Below are 21,582 nucleotides of genomic sequence, written 5' to 3'. Positions count from 1 at the left end.
TATCTAAGAAGAATGGAGGCTGTGGGCAACAGAGGTCCAGGAGGCAGGTGGGGCAGAAATCATTGGGGGCAGCTCCCATCACTTAGGGCTTTCAAATTAACCTCTGGGAGCAAGTCCTAAAAGCAGCCAGGGCCAGAGGAGTCCCGCTCCTAAGGCTGGTACAGGTAAGAATCCATTTGGGGTCAGGGTCCCAGGCAGAGACAGGATCAGAGCCACAGTCCGCCTTGTGTGGGAGCTGAGGCTGAGACCCGGACAACCGCTCTGGGCTTCTGCCTATTCACCCAGCACACACTCAGTACTGTGCCAAGAGCTGGGGACACAGCTGTAAGCAGGCACACGTGCTCCCCAGCCTCAGGGAGGCTCTGGGCTCACGCAGACATGCCAGGCCACTGGGGCACGAGTGCTGAGCTCTGTATGAGGGGTGAGCACAGAGGGGCTCCCAGTCCGGACTCAAGTGGGGAGGGGGGAGCTCTACGCATGAGCGGATCTTGAAAGACTGAGAGTAAAAGATGGGAGGGGTTACCCAGGTTTAGAGAGGGAAGGCTAAGGAAGGATACAGGGTCCAGGGAACAGCATGTCGAAAGCCCCAGAGATGGGCAAGGGCCACATTTTTTGGCAAGATTGACAAGTAATTCAGTCTGGCTGGAGGGTAAAATATTTGGGTTGGAATATTGGGTTGGAGAGATAAGGCTGTGAGGAGGGGAGGGGATGAAAACATAGATACAGCCTTGACACTGGGATCAGAAACTTGTACTTTACCTAAGGTAAGGTAGCTTTTTTTTTTTTTTTTTTTTTGCGGTACGCGGGCCTCTCACTGTCGCGGCCTCTCCCGTTGCGGAGCACAGGCTCCGGATGCGCAGGCTCAGTGGCCATGGCTCACGGGCCCAGCCACTCCGCGGCGTGTGGGATCTTCCCGGACCGGGGCACGAACCCGTGTCCCCTGCATCGGGAGGCAGACTCTCAACCACTGCGCCACCAGGGAAGCCCAGCTTTTTTTAAAATTGAGATGAAATTCACATAACACGATGTGAACCGTTTTATCGTATACAAACCCATATCTATTAAGCAATCCCACTCCATCCTCCTCGCCTGTCTCCCTAGCCCTTGGCAATCACCAAGTTGCTTTGTGTTTCTGTGGATTTACCTTTTCTGGATATTTCTTATAAATGGAATCACACAACACGTAGCCTTCTTTAAACTGTCTCTTTTGTAAGGCTCATCCATGTCGTAGCGTGTGTCAGTACTTCATTCCTTTTCGTGGCTGAATAAGACTCCATGGTATGAATAGACCATGTTTGCTCATCTATTGTACTGTCAAGTGAAGGGTCCAGCTTTGTGTTTCGGAAGGATTTCCCTGAGTGCTGATGGGAGAGCGACTGGGACCAGGGAAGGATGGAGGTAGTAAGCCGTGAGGTCCTGCCCCACAATCCAGCTGAAAGATGGAGAAAAGCCTATGGCAGAGACCAAGGGAAAAGGGGTGGCTCGTGGTGTAGGAGGAGACACAGAGGCTGAGGTCTTCTGGCAGGAGCTCAAGACCCTGTGCCCAAGGAAAGCTTTTCCCTCTGGCAGTTAAGAGGGGCTGGCACATGCAGGGGCTGGCCTTGGGGAGCTGTCTTCCCGTGGAATTCTCCCTGTGGGGGACCTGCTCCACCCAATTCCAGTCAGATCAAACCCACCTGCCTGCTGGAACCACTCCATTTCCCATTAGTTCTGGAGTAAAACTGACACCCTGATTTCTTGGCGCCTCCTCAGATTGTATCTGGCTGACATCTCTCTTCCGTCCTCGGCAGAAAACCCTGCTCTGCCCTTTGGCCAGTCTCTCTGCCTTAATAAGTCTCTGCATTTTCCTCTCAGCTGCTGAGGATGGCCCAGCGGCAGGGACCCTGGATGTACTCAGTATATCAAACACAGCTGGATGGGCCAGCAAAAACGCAGGCTCGTCTTTGGATTGGAACAGAAAATGAAGTATCAGCATTTGTATATATCATGGGAACCAGCCTCTCAAAAAGATGGATCCAGAAGGATACAGGAGAGAGTAACTTTATTCTTTCTCCCACTGCCCTTCCCGTACCTTCTCCATTTTTTTTTTTTTTTTTTTTTTTTGCTTCTCAGGCTGAAAGTTTTGTTTTCATGGGTCTTCTGGTCCTAAGAAGTGTAGTTCAGTCTGATAATCACACAGCTCTAAACATTATTCGTTTTCAAAAGCTCGCCCCTCCCTCAGCAGGGCTTCTTGGGCTGGGAATTCTGCAATGAGAAAGGGCCTTGTGCGCTGCTTCTTTCTCACAGGACAGTCTAATGTCACTGCACTGTTACATTATGGAAGATGTAGAATGCTGATTTTTTTTTTCCTCTCTCTTATGGGGCATGCTTGATATGGGCAGAGCCTGGATGCACTTGACCTTCGCCTCTGCTGGATTCCCTCGCCCTTTCAGAGTGGGACCATTTTTAAGGAGATGCACAGTGGCTGCCTTCATTAGGGTTCACATCTAGACCTAGGAAATATCCCCATTCTCATCAGTGATGGGTAGCTCACTCCCAGCACCCCCCTTTCTCCCTTTGCTCTGCCCCCAGGTAGGCGGGCAGCTCCAGGCTAATTTTTCTCATTACTCTTTTCTTGGTGAACATCAAATGCAGTCACTGTCAAGCCACCAAGACTTTCTTCGAAGCCCTCTTCACCAGATGAGGGGCTTGGTTCCCCTCCCACAGTGACCTGCCCCTTAAGGCAGCCTTTCCTGCAAGCCTCTTTGATCGCCCAGTGAATTCCTTGCCTTCATTAAGCTAGAAGTGGGTGAAGGGCTCAGACTGAAAGAGCTGCATAGATGGTGGTAGCAGATGCCATTGGTGCCTGAGCCAAGCCCTGTAGCCCTTGCCACTGTGTACTCATGATGGCTTCCTACTGCAACCCTCTTCACCTGAAGGCTTTCTCTGGTATCACGTGGGCAAGTCAGAAGTGCTGGAGATTTAGTACCCCTAGTAGCAGTCCTCGGCCAATGAGGGATGGGAGCTGGAAGATAAATACCCCAGCTCCCTCTCCCCCAAGGTATGTTCTGCACCATCTCTCACAGTTCCTGCAGGACTGAGCCCACTGCCCACAGTGGAACTTGCCCACCTATGCACCATGCACTGGCTCATTCCCTTCCTTCTGTGTCACTTCCCCACCAGTGCTGCTTGGGGTGGCCTCCCAGATAAGCCAGACTCCAAGAGACACTCACATCTTTGCTCAGGCTCAGCTTCTGGAGAACCTAGCCTTTTTTTTTTTTTTTAATAAATTTATTTATTTATTTTTGGCTACATTGGGTCTTCGTTCCTGTGCACGGGCTTTCTCTAGTTGAGGCGAGCGGGGGCTACTCTTCTTACGGTGCGCGGGCCTCTCATTGCAGTGGCTTCTCTTGTTGTGGAGCACGGGCTTTAGGCACGCGGGCTTCAGTAGTTGTGGCACGTGGGCTCTAGAGCGCAGGCTCAGTAGTTGTGGCGCACGGGCTTACTTGCTCCGCGGCATGTGGGATCTTCCCGGACCAGGGTTCAAACCCGTGTCCCTTGCATTGGCAAGTGGATTCTTAACCACTGTGCCACCAGGGAAGTCCCGAGAACCCAGTCTTAAACAACGGCCACGTCTATCCCTTTAGAAAGTAGGAATGCTTAGTCCCTGTTGGCTTATTCTTAGCTTAGGGGACTTTGAAATTCCAGGATGACAGGAGAAGTTGCATCTAATAGTTTGTTGCACACAGTTTACAAAATGCATTCCCATAAATAAGGGTTTCTCAGCCTTAGCACTGTTGACATTTTGGACCAGATAATTGTGGTCCAAATTCTTTATTTGGGAGAAGGCTATCTTGTGCATTGTAGGATGTTTAACAGTCTCCCTGACATGGACTCACCAGTGGCATACCTCCCCCGCCCCCACTGGGACAACCATGTCTCCAGACATTGCCAACTGTCTCCAAGGGGCAAAACCACCTCTAGCTGAGAATCACAGACATAAGCCATCTGATGTCATTTGGTATAAATGGCAATCCAAAAAGAGAATGATGGTGATGGCGGTGGTGATGGCGGTGGTGATGCACATAGTAACATTACAACATGACGTAACATTCAAATGACTTGACCAGACTTGTTCAGGTGCTACCAGTGAACCTAGAGTCTGATCCCAGATCTTCTGCCTGCCTTACCTCACTCTGAAAGCCCATGACATAGACTGGAAATATTAAGCCCTATTCACAGACAAGGAACTTCAGAGAAAACACATGCCCTCCATGAAAGTGTCGAACCAAGAATGACACCAGAGCTTTCTGATTTCCAAGGCTGTGTGCTCCTTCCTGTTTTAGGAAGAACAGAGGGTTGTGCTAGGGTTTTCACATGAAAGCTGTTTGCACCCTCGAAGATGTTTCTACTGCATTGAGATCATTGAAATGAATGATAGAATAAAGCCAAGTTGTGCACTGCAACCCACTGTTACCAGCACATCGGCTATGAAGTTGGCCTATGGAAAATGTCTGCCATCTACCACGTTTCACACTAGCCTAATCCAGCACTTTCATGAGCTATTGGTGTTTTCATGGTACTAGAGGTAAGAGGCTCTTCCATAGTTCAAAAGCTGACATCAGCCCTACTATTTCTGTTGTCAAATAGCGTCTCCAGCAGACTCTTTCATAGCATAGCATTTATTGAGCACCTACTGTGTGCAAGAGAAGGTGGCGACTCCAGAATGTCAATGTAATAGGGGTTTAGAGGCTGTCGCCTGGTTGTAAACTGGCGGGGAGTAGGTGGAGTCTCGGAGCTTAGTCTGGAAGCCCTGTGTGCAAAGCAAGTGCACGGCTTTTGTTAGGAGAGGATGTTTGGGGGTGGTGCCGGGGAAGCTGATGGAGGTTATGGGGACAGTTAGAATCTCCCTAAGCCACCTGTTGGGACAACTTGACATGAGGAATTATGGTAGATAAAATATGTCCCCTGCCCTCTGGAAAGAGACCTTCAGCAGTGTGCCTTGTGTTTCTGTTGCTTTGTTCTTACCACTTGAAGCACCAACAACATGGGTGGTTTCCACATCTCCTCCCTGCTCCTGGGCAGCAAACACCGCCCTCGGGCAGTGGATGAAGCAGGGGCGTGGGGAGGTGGGGACGCCTCTCCTCTGGCAGCGAACTGCTCAGTCAGGATGCTCCTGTTTAAGATCCTTTACTGTCTCCCATCCCCAGCAAGATGACATCCAAGTGACCTAAACTTGGCTCTCTAAACCCTTCATGGTCTGACTCCTGCTTCCATGTCTATACCCAGAGCCGGGCACACTGACCACCAGGCAAGTTCCTTCAGGAGTTGTGACCCCTCTTCCTTCTTCCCTCTGCCTCAGGCACTGCCCTCTCCCCCACACCTCCTGTTTATCTGCCTAGTGGTCCCCTTCTCTTTCTTGAGGATCACTTCCTCCAGGGAGGCCTCTCTGATGCCCCCCATCTGAGTTAGACACACTTCTCTGTACCTACCTTGACTGTAACTCCTACCACAATCCCTGGCTTTCTCGTCTAAACAGACCTCTGCTCTGTGACTCCTCGTGTCCTCTGAGCACAGCACGGTGCCTGGCACATAATAGGTGCTTGGAAATATTAGGGAGGGGATACAAGTAAAGGAGAAAGACGTAAGAGAAAAAGGGAAGAAAGAGAGAAGCGGAGAAGGAGAAAGGAAGGAAAGAGGCGTAAGTTAATATCTGTCCGTCATTGATGCAGCCGAAGTTGAACTGTCTGGCGTTCCTACAATCACAGATCAATTTTATCCAGCACACCTAACATAGCACAGGTTTCTTTGCCGTACTGAAGTGCTTTCTGGATTATTAACTGTCCATCGCTGTCCAAATATTTAGTGTCAGGGTACTCTATTGTGTTTGGGTCTTTAAAAATGTGTCATCCTGTGATGCTATGAATAGTGATGGCAGGTTGGAGCATATTTCATGAATAAGTGCCTCCATCCCATTCTCTGTTCCGTCCCCTAAACATAATAGCTTAGCTGGTTGATTTTGAGGAATTTGCCAACGATAAGTGGAAGGATCATTTCGCCTTGTATAAGAATGCAAGTTATCATTAGCAAGCAGTCAGCTTGCTCTGCATCACAGAAAAATGCGAGACCCGTGTCACACCCCCAGCAGGTGGCTCAATGCCCAGCACTTAGTTTCACCCAGGAAAAAAAGTTGTTAATGACAGGGGTATTGAAGGCAATTCTACAGACAATGCAGCACTTGACTCTGCAGTGAGCTCCATGCTGGGAAGGTCGTTTCATGAATGAGTCTTCAAAGGCCCAATCCATCCGCAGATCTGTGTGCGATGCTTTTAGAAGGATCAGCACCTCCTGTTCACAGGTTCAGTCAATGCCTTCCTCACCCCCAGTTCCTAGCTTGGGATCTGACGCATAGTATATCTCAAGGAAATGAGTGTTGCTTGAAAAAAGAAATCAAAGGCTTGTTGAATGCCTGTTAACTTGGCTTCACAAGACCCCTCCTGTTCTCTCTGCCCCCCAAGCCTGAACCTAAGCAACAGCGACATCCTGACCATCTACGACGGTGATGAGGTCATGCCCCACATCTTGGGGCAGTACCTTGGAAACAGCGGACCCCAGAAGCTGTACTCGTCCACGCCGGACCTAACCATCCAGTTCCACTCAGACCCTGCCGGGCTCATCTTTGGGAAGGGCCAGGGATTCATCATGAACTACATAGGTAAGTATTCTAGCCAGTCACTTTTTCTCCTTGGGTTTAGGTGCAAGTTAAGACAATTTCTTCTAGATATGTCTTTTGGGGAGGGTTGTGCTACATGAGTTTTTTAATATATTGACACGGTAAATATACGTCGTTTTTTTTAAGAGGTTGGTCTCTCTAGTCGGAAGGACAAGGGTTCAAATCTTAGGATTATCATTGATGACTGTGTGACCTTGGGCAAGTCACTTAACCTCTCCGAGCCTCTTTTTTGTCATCTGTAAAATGGAAATAGTGATACCTCCTCCACAGGGTTGATATCAGGACTTAGTAGATAACGTCTCATAACTTTAAGATTCGTGATTTTTCATTTGCAGTCAGCTGTGACTTTATGTCATCAACACACTCTTCCACATTTGCAATTTCTCAAAGCATTACCTATGCCATCTTGCCTGAACTGAAGCTTGGCTCTCCCCTAAGGACTCTTCTTCTCCTGCAGCCCCATCCAACCAAGACAGCCCTTTCTCTCCTACCTCCCATACTTTATTTTTTTTAAATTTTTATTGGAGTATAGTTGATTTACAATGTTATATTAGTTTCAGGTGTACAGCAAAGTGAATTAGTTACACATATACATATATCCACTCTTTTTTAGATTCCTTTCCCATATAGGCCATTACAGAGTACTGAGTAAAATTCCCTGTGATATATAGTAGGTCCTTATTAGTTATCAATTTTATATATAGTAGTGTGTATACGTCAATCCCAATCTCCAATTTATCCCTTCCCCACTCCCCCCCGGTAACCATAAGTTTGTTTTCTACGTCTGTAACTCTATTTCTGTTTTGTAGATAAGTTCATTTGTGCCCTTTTTTTAGATTCCACATATAAGCAACATCATGTGGTATATGTCTTTCTGTGTCTGACTTACTTCATTCCATGTGACAGTCTCTCGGTCCATCCATGTTGCTGCAAATGGCGTTATTTCATTCTTCTTTATGGCTGAGTAATATTCCATTGTATATAGGTACCACATCTTCTTTATCCATTCCTCTCTTTTTTTTTTTTGCGGTACGTGGGCCTCTCACCGTTGGGGCCTCTCCCCCTGTGGGGCACAGGCTCCAGACGCACAGGCCCAGCGGCCATGGCTCACAGGCCCAGCTGCTCCGCGGCACGTGGGATCTTCCCGGACTGGGGCACGAACCCGTGTCCCCTGCATCGGCAGGCGGACTCTCAACCACTGCGCCACCAGGGAAGCCCTATCCATTCCTCTCTTGATGGACATTTAGGTTGCTTCCACATCTTGGCTATTGTAAATAGTGCTGCTGTTGGTGTTGGGGTGCACGTATCTTTTCGAATTATGGTCTTCTCCAGATATATGCCCAGGAGTGGTATTACTGGATCATATGATAGCTCTATTTTTAGTTTTTTAAGGAACCTCCATACTCTTCTCCCGTACTTTATATTCTTTCTTGCTGCTCAGTGTGTCTTCCAAACCTTTTCTCTTCCCATCATCTTTAAAAAAAATCCTGCTATAAAGTTCAAACTAAGTTCACACGTGAGCATCCAGTACCCCCTTCTTAATTATTTCATCCACCCACACCCTTCCCTCCTCACTCCTCACCCTGAAACTCCCTCTTATTCATTCCTGGCTCCATCCCCCTCCTCTGCTCAAGCTCTAAACCTTGGAGGGTCCCATCCTGGACCCTGTCCTGCCTTCTATCTGTGTGCTGTCATCCAGGCCCATGCTTTTATCTGTATTCCACTGACCCCTAGTTTGTACCTACAGCCTTGACCTTTCCCATGAACTCCAGATCTCTCCAGCTCCCTGCTCACTGCGCTCTTGCATGTCTCACTGGCAGCTCAGGTTTAGCACGGACAGAACAGAGCGACCTCTTTGCCTCCCTGCCCTCACCACCTCTCACTGCTCCTGCTGTCTGCCCAGCCCAGGAGGCGGGACCACAACTCTCCTGGTTTCTCAGGCTGCTTCCCCTGTATCCAGTCCATCCTCTCAACTCTACTGCCACAATATATCTCAGATCCAAGTACTCTTCGCCATCTATCCACGTCCATCACCCTAGTCCAAGCTGCTATCCTCGCCAGCAGTCACGGGACCAGAACACTGTGAAGTCCCACTGATCCCAGCCCTGGAAGGGACTTGAACTGACAGAGTGTCTGGTCCAGCCCTGTCTCGTCCCAGCACAAGAAGCCCTGGACCACCAAGGATGAGGGACTTGATCATCAGGGGCGGACCTGAGGCTCACACCCAGGCTTCCTGGCTCCCAGCTCTTAGGGTTTCTCTACCCCCAATATTTTTGGCAATAGCAGAGAACCCGGGAGACGCAAAGAGGTAAAGAAGACCCAGCTTCTTTTGGCATCCAGGATGGTGGGTGCTTGCCTCCTGAGGATTTCAATGGGCAGGATTCAGCCAGCAGTTAGGGGACTTGTTTGCACCCCCCAGGGAAGAGGTTGACATCTTGATTTCCAAGATGGAACCGGGAAAAGGAGGACTGATCCTGCCAAGCCTCTCTGCCACCACCAAAGTCCCTCTGGCTTGAGCACGATTCCATGTCTTTGGTTCTTCCCCTTGGCTTGAAGATTTGCCCATCTCTAGCTAATACAAAGTGTTCTCTTTGTATCTCCTACTGCCTCCAGAATACAAGCTAGTTCCCTGACCATTGGCCGTCTCAAGGAGCCTCATGCGTATGAAAATAAGTCCCTTGCTTTTTTTTCATTTCCGGCTGGTGGACACTTCCCATCCCCGCTCTGCTCTGCAGGTACCTCTCAGAGAAGCAATCACAAGTATTGATCTTTTTTTTTTATGTTACTCAGGGGCCTTTTTACCCTTGATGGCGATGCTGGGTATTTTCAGGGTGTTACTGCTGCCACTTTCCATGCGTTCTTTACTGGGTGATGCCCTGGGCAGAGGCTGTCCAGGCGACGTGCCCTCCAGAGTCAGCTGCCTTTGGAGGGAAAGTTTCTGGTGACTTGGCTTCAGTCTGTCTCCTTAGACCTTTCCTCCCCGCCTCCCTCCCTACTGGAAGATGAGGTCATAGTTTTGCTCATTTGTCTCCTCTGGTGCCCGAGTCAGTCTTGCAAAACTGCATCCAGCTTGATGGAAGAAATATGACTCTATCCAAGGCTGCCCAAGGTTGACCAGAAAGCCTGGCCATTGTTCAGTTTGGCAATATTTTGAAGAGGAGTGCTCTTGTTAATTGAAGCTGAAACTTAGATTCGTGTGACAATTTGCAGTTGGCAAGCACTCTTACATATATAATTTTATTTCATCTTCAAACGCATTATCTCCATTTTCCAGAGAGTTTGGTTCACAAACTTTCATGCTAGGCCCTGTCCTAGGCATCAGGATACAGGAATGAATAGAATTCTCTCCCTGCCCTTGAGCCAGTTAGTGAAAATGGAAGAGTCCCATTAACAGACAATATCAGGATCATATGCTGATGAGCACAGGATTTCAGAGAGTGCTTCCCAGGGGTACACAGCCTGGCTAATATGGGTAACACAAAAAGAGAGAACAGCTCAACTTTTTTCTTATTTCTCTTAAAGAAACGCAGGTTAATTTCACAGAAAAGGAAAGTGGGCCTTTGTATGTCAACGTTGATGTCAATCAATTGCCCATGACTACCTGGGTTGAAGACCATGTTGTTTTCAGAGGAGGCCATGCCTGAAGTCAGTGGAAAAGAATGACATGATTGATTAGTGATGTCTGGCATGGGCATGGGAGAGGTATTTGCTACCCTGGGTCTAGATTTAACAAGACACAGATGCAACTCCCATCCAGTAGAGGGATCAGATGGAAGGGTTAGGGGTTTCTGTTGTCATCTAGAGAATTTGTTTTTTCTTTCTCGGCTGCGTTGGGTCTTCGTTGCTGCGTACGGGCTTTCTCTAGTTGCGGCAAGCGGGGGCTACTCTTTGTTGCAGTGCGCGGGCTTCTCACTGTGGTGGCTTCTCTTGTGCTGGAGCACGGGCTCTAGGCACACGGGCTTCAGTAGTTGTGGCTTGTGGGCTCTAGAGCGCGAGCTCAGTAGCTATGGCACACAGGCTTAATTGCTTTGCGGCACGTGGGATCTTCCTGGACCGGGGCTCAAACCCGTGTCCCCTGCATTGGCAGGTGGATTCTTAACCACTGCACCACCAGGGAAGCCCCTCATCTAGAGAATACTAAAGCTCCTACACTGATCTCAAGGCCTGACCCCAGCTCTGGAAAGTGGCCGAGGCTTATCTGCTCTGGCTGCTGTCAGAACCTTCCATAGGAACGCTGGGCTTACATGGTTCTGACTTCCCATAATTCTCCTTTGCATACACAGAAGCAAAGACCCATTCTTCTCACTGCTTCTTATGTTTTGCTGTTGTCTGTGGTCAAGTGCATGGGAGGGAAGGGAATTAAAAAGCAGAGATAAGTAAGCAGTGTTTTTCAAAGAGATATTGGTCACTTGTATGTTTGTTCCTCTAATCCCAGGATAATAAAAAGTTCCACATTGTAGGTCAACTCCAATCAAATGACAGTGGCTCCCTGGAATGTTGTGTTGAGAAGGATTGGGAGGTTTCAGCTTGATTCAAAGAAAGAGATTGCTATGGTTGATTAGTGATGTCTGCCATGAGCATAAGACTGGGAAGTGGTGGTATGTATTCAGTACATTTAGGTGTTTCTTTTGCCCAGAAGTTGGACCATGGTGCTGATCTTTACTGTGAGCATGGAACCATGACTTCAGATCTCTATATTCCTCGTGCCTGGCACATAGTAGGCACTCACATCTTAGTCAAACAAATCAATGAATCCATATAACTTGTCTTAGTGTTATTTTTATATCCTGCACATTAATTAGTTTTCATCTTGCCTCTAGGGATAGACAGGGTCATGATTCTTGTCTCCATTCTCTGATTGAGGACAGTGAGGCTCAGAGACGTTTATTGACATGACTGGAGTCACACAGCTTCTAAAATAAAGAAAGAAGATTAGAAGGGAAGTTCTCTGACTCCTGGGCCAGTTTTCTCATTCTAAGCAAAGTTAACAAAGGTTCATAGGAGCAGATAATTCCAGAAGCTCTGCCTAGGGTGTTTGGTGAACATGCAGACTCCTGAATCAGGGTCTCTGGGGGTAGAGTCTGGGAACTGAAGAACAGAAGGTTAAGTGACTTAGCCAAAACCACCCAGTTTAGTAGACAGTGGGGCCAAGGTTTGAATCAAGGCTCTGCTGCACGGTGGCAGCCGCTGAGAATGACAAGTGTGATGAATGCTACGGAGGAGATGGGAGGGCCCATGGAAATGTATAGCCATGCCGGCTCATCTTGAAAAGTCAGACAAGCAAGCCTTTTTCAGTCCCAAAGCATTTGGCACAAGGCAGACCACATATCAAGTATTTGCCCCCATTTCTCCTCTTTCATCCAGAGTTTGAACATTTGCAGCTGTGTCCCAAATCCAGGGCTTGGCTGATTTTTCAAAGGCCTAAAAATAGAGGCTCCTGTCCCCCACCAAGCAATTCTAGAAGCCATTTCCCGCTCCCCTTCTTCTTGCAGACACCCAGGAGATCTCCTTCCCCCAAATAAAATCATGATGAAATCCCTGGAAAAGCCATCTCTTGTTTCTCAGAATGACTTTCCTGCAGACAATGGAGGTGCTTTGCTTTCCCCAGAAGCACATTAGAACCGCAAATTAATTATATGGCATAATTAGCCTTCTTCTCAAACTCTGCGCAGTGGGCACTTGGAAGCGAGAGTGATAATAGTGGGCTTTGGATTGCTACCTTAGTGACAAAGGTTTGCAGGAGGAAAACAGAATTATTCCAGAGGAAGATTCTGTGACAATAAGCTGTGTGTAGATTTTCCGGAGTGTGGTTAATGTTCACTGATGGTAGGCAATGTGATTTGAAGAACGCAGCCAATAATTATTTCTGTCTTAATAGTTACGTGTTTATCTTAGTCTGCATTACAAAGTGTATATGCCTAATCTATCAAATCCATAGATTTATGGACATTCTTAGGATAAGGCCGAGTATAGTAGCAACCTATTGCTATATAACAGGTGACGTCCCACAAAATTAGCAATAAACGTGTACTATCTCACAGTTTCTGTGAGTCAGGAATTCAGGAGTTAATACTGGGCGGTCCTGATTTGGGGCCTGTCATGAGGTTATAGTCAAGATATCAGCTGGGGCTGCAGTCCTCTGATGACTTGGCTGGAGGTTCCACATCCAAAATGAAAAGAAATCATTGTAAAATCCCCCTAGGGAAGAGTTCTTGCAGGTTAAGGGATTTCAGAAGTTGTGTTGCTTACTTCTGGGGGCTTTTTCTTCTATTTTCTCTTTCCTCTGACATTCATAAAAGGAACCCCCAACAACAAGGCCACCTCCCCATCTAAGGATGATGTTTTTGTTTTAAAGAGGTGTCAAGGAACGACTCCTGCTCAGATTTGCCCGAGATCCAGAACGGTTGGAAAACCACTTCTCATACGGAGCTCGTGAGGGGATCCAGAATCACCTACCAGTGTGACCCCGGCTATGACATCGTGGGGAGCGACACCCTCACCTGCCAGTGGGACCTCAGCTGGAGCAGCGATCCCCCATTTTGTGAGAAAAGTAAGAGTAGTCTTGTTGTTTTCCTCTAGGTCATTGGATGGAAAATCCCTCCCATGGAGTATTTTTTGCCTGGATGCAGGGGAGCTATTCAGTGTAGAATCTGGCCTCTCTTCTACTCCACCAACACACCGGTGCTGTTCACCAATGTCATTTTGTAGCCCAAGGGCAAGGATCTCAGACTCAGGTGGTTTCAAAAGCCTGGCAGATAATGGAAATAAGTAAAGCAGGCTGAGTGTGAGACATTAGGGAATGGTGTGGACTGTGGTCAGCAGGAATATATGTAGCCTGTGTAAAAACATCATTCAAATTCAAGTCGTTAAAATACCTGCAGAAGCCAAGCAAAACAAATCTAAGTTGGCCCTAGGAGCCCCAGTTCAAAACCCCTATGGTAGGTAGCCAACTTTTTTTTTTTAAGGCACGTTTTATTTTCTCAACATTTCCAAAATAGAAATAGTTTGATCAATGATAATTTTCTAAAAGAAGTAGCTTGAATTTTCTGGCAATGCCTTAGTGAAGATATCTAGAGAAACAAGAAAACTTCTCCTTGTTTCTAAACCTTCAGTGGTCTTTCTCTTGCATTTACATTGAAGTAGACACTGGTAGGTAGCTGACTTTATCCAGACAGCATCCAGCCCAGTCTCCTGGTTCCTTCTGCCTGCTCCCCTAAGTGCTGGCCTGAGTGCAGGCCAAGTGTGTCTAGTGATAGCTGAGTTTAGCGTCTTGAAGAGGGGTAGCGACCGGAAGTGCCTCTAATGGTTTCTACCCTGATGTCTTAGTATCGGGGTGGGGGGAGCTAAATTTGGCCTCTCCCCTCATCCATTTGCTTCCCACCTCCTACATAAAGCTCTAGTCTGCAACCTTCTTCCTGGGAATCCTTGGATCCTTGGTGATACTTTGGTAGATCTGTTGAGCATGACTTAAATCACCAATTGCCCAAGAAGAAACATTAAGTGCAGCAGAGAAAGAGGCTGTGAGGGAAGGAGGGCGTGGGGGGGCTACATACAATTCCTGTCATAAACATTCCGACATCAAGGAAAATATAATGGTGGGAAACATGAAAGAACTCGCTGAAGATCCATAAAACCAGCTACACAAACACATCGATTTGTTCTGCAACAGAATGTGGGGTTGTGTGTATGTGTGTGGATTGTGATAGAAAATAAAAATGGACAGTGAGATGTGCAATTAGGAGAGATCCATCACGAATCCACCAATGCGATCTACATCATCATTATTATTTTTTCAACATTTTTAAAGGCTTGGAGGGGACATAACTAGCTCTCTATGGGGGGATCCCCTCCCATGCCTCAATTTTTGCCAAGAAAAGGCCCAAAGTAGAGCAAATAAATGTGTATTGGGCCTGTTGTGTGCCTGCGTGTTTATGTTCCCAGGCTGGGTGCCACGCTCGCTCTGCGTTCAAGACACAGACCCACCAAAGCGCTTCTCTTCTAGTGAAATGAGAGCAGAAGAACCTCCTAGAACAATGGGGTCCCGCCTAGAAGTCCCTGAATGTTATAGCCACCTTTCATTGGTTAAGCTCCACTCTTGACATTAAAAGATGTAAATATATAACTATATCTTAAAATTGTGCCAGTAACAAATATGGTAATCAAGTGGTAGTAAAATAATGAGGTAGAAAGTGAAAATCCCTTATGATCTGCTCTCAAAAGTTTATTCTGTTTTATTCCAATTGCATGTTTGTATGTGTCTGTTACACACGTACGTAAATATGTGTGTGTGTGTATTGTGTACGTTGAGCTATATATGGCTACACATATAGAAATAGCTGCAGATCCTTTACCATAATAGGCATCAATTTCTAGAAACTGCCTTGCAACAGCTTTTTTCTTCAACTCAGAAATAGGCATCTTTTCATATCACACATGTGATCTACTTCATTCCTTTTTATTTTTATTTTTGCAGCACAATGAGAAATAGGTTTTATTTAGTCTTAAGATATTTCCTTTCTGCATAAATATTAACAATAGTGTAGCATGAGTCACAGTGTAAAATTTACATGACAGTTGTCAATTTAAAACCCAGTTTCTCTCTTTTCCGTACTTCATTCCTTTTTAATTGGTTTATTATTTTCCTTTTATCTATATTGACTTTTTAACTTAAAAGTAATGGACACCTAGGACTTCCCTGGCCGTCCGGTGGTTAGTACTCCGCGCTTTCACTGCCCTGGGCCCGGGATTCGATCCCTGGTCGGGGAACTAAGATCCCACAAGTGACACGGTGAGACCAAATAAATGAATGAGTGAACGAATGAAAGAATGTAATGGACGCTTGTTTTCCTATAGTTAAGGACTACAAAGAAAGCAGTAAGAAAGAGCTCTTTGTTCTCATTAGTGGTCGGTCAGGATTTCATGGAATGGTTGCCGCATATTTAACTCCTCTTCTGTTAAAGGATTGCTTTTTAACCATTACAAATACAATGTTATTATGTGCGATGTGCAGCCTTGTATAGGGGTCTTTGGGCCCTGATGCAAACATTTCTTTGGGCAAATTCCTAAAGTGAAATTAAATTCAAGTCTCTTTTGTCCTGGCCCGTTCTCCAGCCACATGCAGTGTCTTTCAAACAGGGAAAGAACTAAGTGAGGAAATGTTCTAGATCATTCTGTAGTTCTCAGCAAACCAGTGGTCATCAGGCCCTAACACCCACCTGGTTTGGTTTCATCTCGTGTAGTTATGTACTGCACCGATCCCGGGGAAGTAGACCACTCGACCCGCTTGATTTCGGACCCCGTGCTGCTGGTGGGCACCACCATCCAGTACACCTGCAACACGGGCTTCGTGCTGGAAGGGAGCTCCCTCCTGACCTGCTACAGCCGTGAAACCGGCACGCCCATCTGGACCTCTCGCCTGCCCCACTGTGTTTGTGAGTCCTCGTTATTGGCTTGAGCCTCCGGGATGCATCTGGGGGTTGGCTTCTTCTTATTCCCGGTGGAGGGCTGGGCTGCTAGGAGGCGGTACCCACTTTGGGAGCGTTTATTACCACTGTCCCCCAACAGTAGCTACCAGGGATTGGGGGCGTGGCTACTCTAACACTTACGGTAAGTTTATCAGGTACTGCGCTGAGTCCTTTACCAGATTTCCCTCTCTTCGTCCTTGGGTAGCTTCGTGAGCATGGCAGTACTGTCGCCATCTTCCGAAGAGGATACTAAGGTTCAAAGAGGTGAAATCATTGCCCCAGGTCACGCAGCTAATTAGTTAAGAAGGAGGCCAGAGGCAAACCCAGGCCTGCGTGACTCTAAGTGATTAAAATGGAGCTGTCCGCAGGGCAGTAAATAGAGTGATTCAGACTCTCTTTGACCTCCTCTGTGGGGCCATCAAAGCAAATGTTTGGTTAAAAAAACACTTTGGGGGGTCCTCTACCATAAAAACTCAAAAAAAGTCTTCCAAAGTCACTCTGAGAAAGGAAGAGTAACTGCATATTCTCACCAGGCAGAGGAGGTGGAGAGCAGGGATCTTGGGTGGGGGCGGGGTCTCAGCCTCGATGGTACGTGGGAATCATCTAGGATGTTTTAAAACGCCCTGGAGATTCGGATGCAATTGGTCTCAGGTGTAGCGTGAGTTTCAAGCTGCCCAAGGTTTCTGGTGTGCTGACAGGGATTGGACCTATTGCTTACGAAAAGCTTGAGGCTCTGCAGAAGGAACTGCCTCACACAATACCTGGGGTTTAGAGGTGTCAGCTGCACTGCTATTTTATGAGTGTGTTTTGAAGAGATCCATTAAGGGCACAGACAGCCCCAGCTCCCAGAGCTGCACTGAGGTCTTGATAGTGCTGGGGAATCAGACTTTAAACAACAACAAAAGAATAGATGTTTACTGTATGTTTATGTTTATTGTAAACTACATCTTATGTGATGAACAGTGCAACTTAAGGACGTGGCTCTCTCCTGAAGTAGCTGTGTTTTGTCACTTCTCACAAGTATCAAAACAGGCTTTGTGGGGTTTTTTCATGGCCACAAACAAGCAGCCCTGCCATTTAGATGGACAAAAGCATCCACTGTTTGGAAGACAATTGGAAAGCAAGAAAATCCTTGTCCTTTTCCATTGGATAAACAGATACAGGCAGACCTCAGAGATACTGTGGGTTCAGTTCCAGACCAACACAATAAAAGAAAATATTGCAATAAAGCAAAATTTGGGGTTTCCCAGTGTATATAAAAGTTACGTTTAGCCTACACTGTAATCTATTAAGTGTGCTATAGCATTACGTCTAAAAAAAAAAAAGTATGTACCTTAATTTTAAAAGACTTTATTGCAAAAAAAAAAAACGCTAACCCTCATCTGACCGTGCAGGGTTACCACAAACCTTCAATTTGTAAAAAAAAAAACCCCACAGTAATTGTGTAGCGCAGTAAAGCAACGTGCAATAAAACAAGGTATGCCTGTACTTATTGAGCACTTATTGTATGCCAGGCACCGTTCTGAGCAGTCACATGCATTAATTCACATTCACATAATTAATTAATAACAGAGATGTTCGTTGCTCCTGGTGAAGAACAGAGCATGGTCAAATTCAAACTCTGGGGAGACCTTCCTCTCTTTCTATTCATGAGGCGGCCAAGGCCAGGGTCCCCTGTGGTAGTCCATGAATTCAGCCTTCTCAGCCCACAAAAGGGCTTTATCACACAGACCCAAATAAATGAAAAATTTAAGTGCACATCATCTACTTCATAGATTCTCCTTAATTGACATCTGATTCCTTTATTAGAGGAAGATTTATGTTTCCGGGTTCCCATTTTCTCTTCTCAAAAAGGGGGAAGGTGTGGTAAGAACACAACATGAAATGGACCCTTTTAGCAAATCTTTAAGTGTATAATAGAATATCATTAACTCAAAGGCACGGTGTTGTACAGCAGATCTTTAGAAGTTACTTACCTTGCATAATGGGAACTTTATGCCTGTTGATAAGCAATTTCCCCATTTCCCCTTCCTCCAGCCCCAGGCAGCCACCATTTCACTCTCTGGTTCTATGAATTTGACCTTTTTTTATAAGATTTTTTTATTGAAGCATAGTTGATTTCCAATGTTGAGTTAATTACTGCTCTACAGCAAAGTGATTCATTTATACATATATATACAGTCTTTTTTTTTATACTCTTTTCCGTTATGGTTTTTCATAGGCTATTGAACATGGTTCTCTGTGCCATCCAGTAGGACCTTGCTGCTTATCCACTCCATATATAAAAGTCTACATCTACTGACCCCAGCCTCCCACCCCATCCCTCCCCCAACCCCCTTGACAACCACCAGTCTGTTCTCTATGTCCATGAGTCTGTTTCTGTTTCCCAGATAGGTTCATTTGTGCCATATTTTAGATTCCACGTATACATGATATCATATGGTATTTGTCTGTCTCTTTCTGACTTACTTCACTTTGCATGATAATCTCTAGTTGCATCTACGTTGCTCCAAATGGCATTATTTTATTCTGTTTTATGGCTGAGTAATATTCCATTGTATATATGTACCACATCTTCTTTATCCATTTTTCTGTCGATGGACGTTTAGGTTGTTTCCATGTCTTGGTTGTTGTGAATAGTGCTACTATGAACATAAGGGCGTATATATCTTTTTTGGATTATAGTTTTGTCCAGATATATGCCCAGGAGTGGCATTGCTGGATCATATGGTAAGAATTTGACTATTTTTAAAAATAAATTTCCATTTTTTAAAAAACATTTATTTATTTAGGCTGCGCTGGGTCTTAGTTGTGGCACACACGATCTTCGTTGCAGCATGCGGGCTCTTAGTTGTTTCATGTGGGCTCTTAGTTGCGGCATACAGACTTCTTAGTTGTGGCACGCGAACTCTTAGTTGTGGCATTCAGACTCTTAGTTGCGGCCTGCGGACTTCTTAATTGCGGCATGTGGATTCTTAGTTGAGGCGTGTGGACTCTTAGTTGCGTCATGCATGTGGGATCTAGTTCCCTGACCAGGGATCGAACCCAGGCCCCTGCATTGGGAGTGTGGCGTCTTACCCACTGGACCACCAGGGAAGTCCCTGAATTTGACTATTTAAGATGTATCCTATAAGTAGAACCAGACAGTATTTGTCCTTTTGTGATGGGCTTATTTCACTCAGCATAATGTCCTCAAGGTCCATCCATGTTGTCACATATGGCAGAATTTCCTTCTTTTTCAAAGCTGAATGATATTCCATTGTATGTATATACCACGTTTACTGTATCCATTCGTCCATCAGTGATGTTTGTTTCCACATCTTGGCTAGTGGAAATAGTGCTGCAATGAACACAGCGGTGCTAAAATCTCTTTAAGATCCTGATTTCACTTATTTTGGGTAAATACCCAGAAGAGGGATTGCTGGATCATAATGCTTGTTCTATCTTTAATTGTTTGAGGAACCTTCACACTGTTTTCCATAGCGGCTGCACCATTTTGCATTCCCACCAAGGGTTCCCTCTTCTTCATGCCCTCACTAACTCTTGCTGTCTTTTGTTTCTTTGATAATAGCCATCCTACCATGTGTGAGGTGATATCTTATTGTAGTTTTGATTAGCATTTCCCTGATGACCATGACGTTGAGCATCTTTCGTGTACATGTTGGCCATTTGTATATCTTCTTTGGAGAAATGTCTATTCAAGTTCTTTGCCTTTTTTTTTTTTTTTTTTTTTTTCAGTACGCGGGACTCTCACTGTTGTGGCCTCTCCCGTTTTGGAGCACAGGCTCCGGACGCGCAGGCTCAGCGGCCATGGCTCACAGGCCCAGCCGCTCCGCGGCATGTGGGATCTTCCCGGACCGGGGCACGAACCCGTGTCCCCTGCATCGGCAGGCGGACCCTCAACCACTGCGCCACCAGGGAAGCCCCCTTTGCCCATTTTTTAATTGGGTTATTTGTTTGTCGGCTATTGAGTTGTAGGAATTCCTGACGTATTTTGGAAATTAACCCCTTAACAGATACATGGTTTGCAAATACGTTCTCTCATTCAGTACACTGAAGATTTTTCTGAGTGTTTTCTTTGAAATTGAACCCTTATCTGACACCATACACAAAAATCAACTCAAAATGGTTAAAGACTTAAATGTAAGACCTGAAACGTAAAAATTCTAGAAGAAAACATAGGGGAAAAGCTCCCTGACATTGGTCTTGGCAATGATTTCACGGATATGACACCAAAGGCACAGGCAACAAAAGCAAATATAGACAAGTGGGAATTCATCACAATGAAAAGCTCTGCACAGGGCTTCCCTGGTGGCGCAGTGGTTGAGAGTATGCCTGCCGATGCAGGGGACATGGGTTCGTGCCCCGGTCCGGGAGGATCCCACATGCCGCGGAGCGGCTGGGCCCGTGAGCCATGGCCGCTGAGCCTGCGCGTCCGGAGCCTGTGCTCCAAAACGGGAGAGGCCACAACAGTGAGAGGCCCGCGTACTGCAAAAAAAAAAAAAAAAAAGCTCTGCACAGAAAAGGAGAGACTTAATTATTCTGTTTGCACAAGTAACAGGGAATCTTGGACCACACAACCCTGTGTTCCCATCTGCCCTAGTCCTAGAATTTAGTCTGAGTCCTAGAACTTCAGAGCTGAAGGGAATCTGGGAGATAAAATGCAATTGAGGATAACCTTGAGATAAAACACAGCTGCCCTCATTTTACAGATAATAAAAATAGTTGTTATCTATCGACTGTGTAAGACATTTTGCTAAGCATGTTATATGTATTTGTGAACATATATGTATATATGTGTACAGTATGTGTGTATACACATGCACGTATACATTAAGGAAACTAAAGCTCAGAGGAAAATACAGATAACAGTAGTTATCATGTGTAAAATACATTGCTAACTAGATTATATATATATATATTTTTGTGTGAATGTATATATGTGCACACACACATATATAAATGCGTGTGTGGAGGGGGGTATGTAAAAGAAATTGATTCTCAAAGGGAAGTATGACTTAGGTCACAAAACTTCTTTGTGGGCAGAGGTAGGATTCAGATTTAGGGCTCTGATCTCCAAGGCCAGCATCCCTTCCACCAGCCTGGCGCCACCATCATTTCACCATGGGTGGCAGGGTGCAAACTCACACAGGGCTGTCCCAGTGGAATTTTAGTCTATGGTCCTAACCCCTTAGCCACCACCACATCCCTTCCCAGTCCCCAGACCTTTGGGCCAAATTCTGACACTGACTGGTTGGTTCCTGTTTGGGGCTTGTGTCCCCCCAAAAAACAATGTCGAAGTCCTAACCCCCAGTGCCTGTAACCATGAGGTTTGGGGAAATAGGGTCTTTGCAGATATAATCAAGTTAAGATGAGGTCATACCAGATTACGGTGTGCGTTAATCC

The 21,582-nt window shown here is 46.1% G+C and overlaps 1 protein-coding gene across 1 annotated transcript in view; it reads left to right on the top strand.

Annotated features, from left to right (window-relative positions):
• SEZ6L (seizure related 6 homolog like) overlaps window positions 1–21,582 on the top strand; it is a 77,692-nt gene that overhangs the window by 34,714 nt on the left and 21,396 nt on the right. Inside the window, exons 10-12 of the mRNA XM_032654066.1 lie at window positions 6,498–6,694; window positions 13,068–13,262; window positions 15,952–16,143. Coding sequence (XP_032509957.1) covers window positions 6,498–6,694; window positions 13,068–13,262; window positions 15,952–16,143 — 584 coding nt within the window. The remainder of the gene's footprint in view (window positions 1–6,497; window positions 6,695–13,067; window positions 13,263–15,951; window positions 16,144–21,582) is intronic.

Source organism: Phocoena sinus, chromosome 14 (assembly GCF_008692025.1).
Source record: "Phocoena sinus isolate mPhoSin1 chromosome 14, mPhoSin1.pri, whole genome shotgun sequence".
Classification (NCBI taxonomy): domain Eukaryota; kingdom Metazoa; phylum Chordata; class Mammalia; order Artiodactyla; family Phocoenidae; genus Phocoena; species Phocoena sinus.
This window is presented reverse-complemented; position numbering and strand designations above follow the sequence as displayed.